Here is a 4269-nt window from a genome sequence, read left to right on the forward strand (position 1 = left end):
AGAGCACCCAGCCCTGGCACAGAGGCGGGCTGGATGCAGGCAGCAGATGGGCAGGGGGAACTGGGGGAGAGCTGCAGGCAGCGGGTGCTGCCCCGGGCTGCCTTTGGAAAGCCCCGGAGGCGCCGGGCTGGCACACGCCCACAGCTGCAGGCTGTCAGGGAGAGGGACGCTTCGGATGCGCCGGCCAGGACACAGTGCCCTGCCCAGCCCAGAGTGAAGCACCGGGATGGAGTGACCATTTGCGAGGAACCGGCCAGCAGCGCCACCTGACTGGGACAGGGACCGGCAATACGTTTGTGTAGTGCCCGGGATGCCAAGGCCAGGGTGGACGCCGAGGAGCAGGATCCAAGCACAGCTCTGGCAGCCAGAAACTCCTGCCCAAGTCATTCCCCTTCTGGCTTCCCGTAAATCCATATGCCAATTTTATTTTTTTAATTTTATTTTTAAACAAATCACTTTTGATTTTGGACACCTCCATAGCTGGGAGGACACTTGTCCCCACCTGGGACAGCTGAGCTGAGGCACCCAGAACGAACAATTGGCACCTGCCTCTGGGCACAGTGGTGAAACTGGGCAAAGTGTTACCTTTTTCAGGAAGACAACTTCATCTTCCTCCATCCCCCAGCACTGGGAGCTGGAGGAGTCACCTCCTCCATATCTTTGCAAGATCTCCTGTTTTTTTACTAAAGAAGATTTGGGAGCTTTTAAACACTGAGTTACACTTTGGCCTCTCCAACCAGCCTGCCTTGAGGAGTGAATATTCCATTCCCAGGGGAAAACTGAGTGTCCAGCAAGTGCTGGGGAGCATCCCTGCTCATGCCACCACTTCACAGCAGGATCCCTCTGGTCCCTTGCCATTCAGCTGCAGTTGGAGGAATCCCTTTCTGTGAAGTCCTGAAAGCATTCCTGAGCCCTGACACAGCCCAGAGGCACACCTAAGGAAGAGAGATGGGATTTTAGGAGAAAAGCCACATAGCTGTGGCTTCCACTGCTGTGATGAGATCTTGTGCTCATGCCATTACCACATTGCAGCTGGGCACTACAGGGTGTGACAGGGCAGGAAAACCACGCGAAGGGACTAGAAGCTTCTCTCGCTGGTGGCAAGGACAAATTCTCTCAGCAAGAATCGACCACTGCAGAGCCTCAGAGCAAGAGCTCTCTGCTTGTCCCTTTGGCCATGAACAAACTGAGCCCAACTGCTCCCAGGCCCCAGTGACAGCTCTGCTCTGAGCAACCCAGACTGCCAGTTTCACAGATGCTCCTCAGATCCACGCGAGACTTGTGTCCACCTCGGTGCTGTCCCCAGAAAGTGAGGGGGGAGGCCAAGGTGGGGGATCACGCGCTGAGCACACCAGACAAAGCAACAGCCACAGCCCAGTTGTTTCAGCCTCCTGCCTAGAGTAGGATCTCGGAAGACGGCTCACCCAGAAACACGTACCTGCTGTGGGGCATTTGCTGGCAAGCAGGGAAAAGGAGGTGGAAGGACACAGGGAGGCCCTGCAGGGAGGCACTGGTAGCAGGATGTGCAGTGTCCCCAGAGGGTGTCCAGATCCACCTGGGTAGTGAAAGGAGCAGCTGGCATGGCAAAAATCCCTAAATACCTCTCCTTCCACAACACCTGGGCTTGGAGGAAGGATCAGAGCCCCTCATGACACCGGGAGAGGCAGACCCTCCGCTGCTGAACGCAGGAACCACTTGGCTGGGTTTTAAACAGAGCATTTTCCCAAGCTCTGCAATTAGGCGGCGATCCCATTGGGGAGTTCAGGAACAGGACGGTTTAGCCTGGCACCAGCCAGTCTGTCACGCTGGGAAGAGCTAACATTAACTCCCCACAGACAGAGGCGGCCCAGCGAGGTGGGTAAACTCACCCCACCCTCCGCACGGGTGCCGGAGCCGGGGCTGCTGGTGGCACCTCCCGACAGCCTCCCACCTCCTGCTCCTTTTGCACGCAAACAGCCCGCCGAGATGACCACATTTACTGCAGGTTTAGCTCAGAGCTTGGTTTGAAAAGGCGCTGCTTAAAATATCACGGAGCAACAAGACCTACGGCCATCACAGGCTCCCAGCCTGCTCCGGGGACCAGCTCTCTTCCCTCTTCCTAGGGCTCCCAAAGCACTCCCAGCCAAGGCCAACACTCCGCCTGGCAGAGACTCCATCAACACGTCCAACGCACATTCCTGGAGACATCCAGACTGTGCTGCTGGCACAGTGGTGCTTGGCACTGCCAGGCCTCTCCCAGCTGCCTGACGTCAACCGAGGAGTTAACAGCTTGCTGAAGGCCTCCTGGGGCATGCATGGGAGAGGAGCAACGTGCCCACCCTCTAAACAAGAGGTTGCTTGAACCGTTTCCTGATAAACTTGGTTCAAAATGGAAAGCAACCACAGAACATGTTTGGGTTTTATTCAGCCCTTTCTCTCTCCCCTGCATAAATTTTTAGGACAGTTTCTGAAACAACCCGTTTCAACAACTGGAGAATTTACCCGGAATAAAATACTGACCCCAGATGCTTGCCCCAGCAGAGCTAACACCCCACAGGCCCCTGCTCTCCTGAGGCACATGGCACAGCAGGAGGGCAGCACCCCGTGCACAAGTGGGCTGAGATCTGGTGAGCACACAGCGGCATCTCATGAAACATTACTCACTAAGTGTTCCTGGAATGTGGGGGACACCCAGGCCTGCATGGGCCACTGCCACTTCCAACAGACAGGACTGAACTGTAACGCTCTCCCTGAGAGCGATAGGTATCGGGAGGAGACGGGAAACACCTCTGCAATAAGTCCTTTGGGCTGTGATGGGCTTTGAAAGATCAAGCACAGTGTCAAGGGGCTGAGGAAAAGGAAATTCTGCGAAGGAAGCAAGGGCTACCTGCAACATGCAATGCTTCAACACCATACGGCCAGTCAACACCCCTGGTGCTGACAGTCACAAGCATGTGCCAGCTCCTCCTGCTGCAGGAGGCGGATGCCAGGGCAACCCCTGCACACGTAGTTATAGTGAGGACAGAAGAAGGCCCTTCTCACCTAGACGGAGCTCCCCGAAATTGCCGCATCCAATCTTCTTGCCGACCCGGAAGTTGGGACCCACCATTAAGACTCCCGAGTTGGTTCCAGCACTCCGGCTTCCATGACTGCTCCTTCCTCCACCTGTCTTGGACATCCTTTTACCTTCCTCCAGGTCCCCTTTCCCTCCTCTCTTATCAAAATCCATAAGTTTGTGATACCCCGGCCTCTCCACGGTTACGCTGCTGCCATACAAATCCCAGAGCTGCCGAAAGTTGAGGGGTGAGGAGAAAAGAAGCAGGGCTCTTCTTGGTTAATACACCATCACGGTGAGCAGTGGGAGGGCGGGGTGTGGAGAAGGAGGGATAAGCGGCCACCCACGGGTGCTGGGCTACTGAAATGTTAGTGCTTTCCAAGGTCCCGCCGGGATTGTCATCGTCGCCTGTTACAGGGAGTTCTTTGGTGGAGAGAACATCCTGTGGAGAGGGTCCTCCCAGCGTGGCTCCTTGGTCTCCCAGCTGTGGAAAGGAGACGGAGAAAATTAGCAGGAGGAAACAAGGAGGCAGAGGACAACAGGGTGTTGTGGGTCCCAGGCTCAAGCCCCCAGCTCTGCAGAGCCCCTCCAGCACCTTCCCTGCATTACGGATAACTCCCGCTACGATGAAGGGTGCTGCAACTGAGGGGCGGGAGAAGCTGTGGTACCAGGACCATGACAGGGTGCCCCATGTCTAAGACGCTGGCATAAATAAAAGCCTGGCCACAGCATGAGGTGAAACGCTTGATGAGCATCTCCAGGTCAGAGCCAGTGGAGAGTCAATTGACGAGAACAACGTCACCAACAGGGAAGGGCTGCTGGCAGCAGGGAGCCCTTCGGAGGCACCGGCTGAGGCGCTCGGGGCCAGGCTGCCGCTGGTCAGACCTGAGAGTCACCAAGAGCAGAGGACACACGTAAACCACTGCGTTACGGGACAAACCATGCCAGGCGTGCAATTTCCTATGAAGTGAAAAGAGGATATTCTCCCTAGGTGGCTGCTTGCCTGGAGGGTCCCTGTGGGTCCAGAGGCTGCGGCCAGCTGAGTCAGGGTGCTTCCCCCAGCACCAACCTCCGTCACGGCTGGGCCGGGCCATCTGTGGCAGGCATCCTGTGCCAGGACGCGTCGGGGAGGACACAGTTTCTAAAGAGCTGTGCCTATGTGGGGAATGATCACACTCAGAGCTCCCATGACAGCCCGCCCAAGCCTGCCGGGCTGGAGTAAAACAGACACCGCT

General features: G+C 56.6%; 1 protein-coding gene across 1 annotated transcript in view; it reads right to left on the reverse strand.

Moving 5' to 3' along the window:
• CSNK1G2 (casein kinase 1, gamma 2) overlaps window positions 1–3497 on the reverse strand; it is a 17666-nt gene extending 14169 nt beyond the window's left edge. Inside the window, exon 1 of the mRNA XM_009887850.1 lies at window positions 3022–3497. Coding sequence (XP_009886152.1) covers window positions 3022–3208 — 187 coding nt within the window. The 5' untranslated portion in view covers window positions 3209–3497. The remainder of the gene's footprint in view (window positions 1–3021) is intronic.
• Between the last annotated feature and the right edge of the window lie 772 nt (window positions 3498–4269).

The sequence above is a fragment of the Charadrius vociferus genome, unplaced genomic scaffold (genome assembly GCF_000708025.1).
Source record: "Charadrius vociferus isolate BGI_N301 unplaced genomic scaffold, ASM70802v2 scaffold1640, whole genome shotgun sequence".
NCBI classification, from domain to species: domain Eukaryota; kingdom Metazoa; phylum Chordata; class Aves; order Charadriiformes; family Charadriidae; genus Charadrius; species Charadrius vociferus.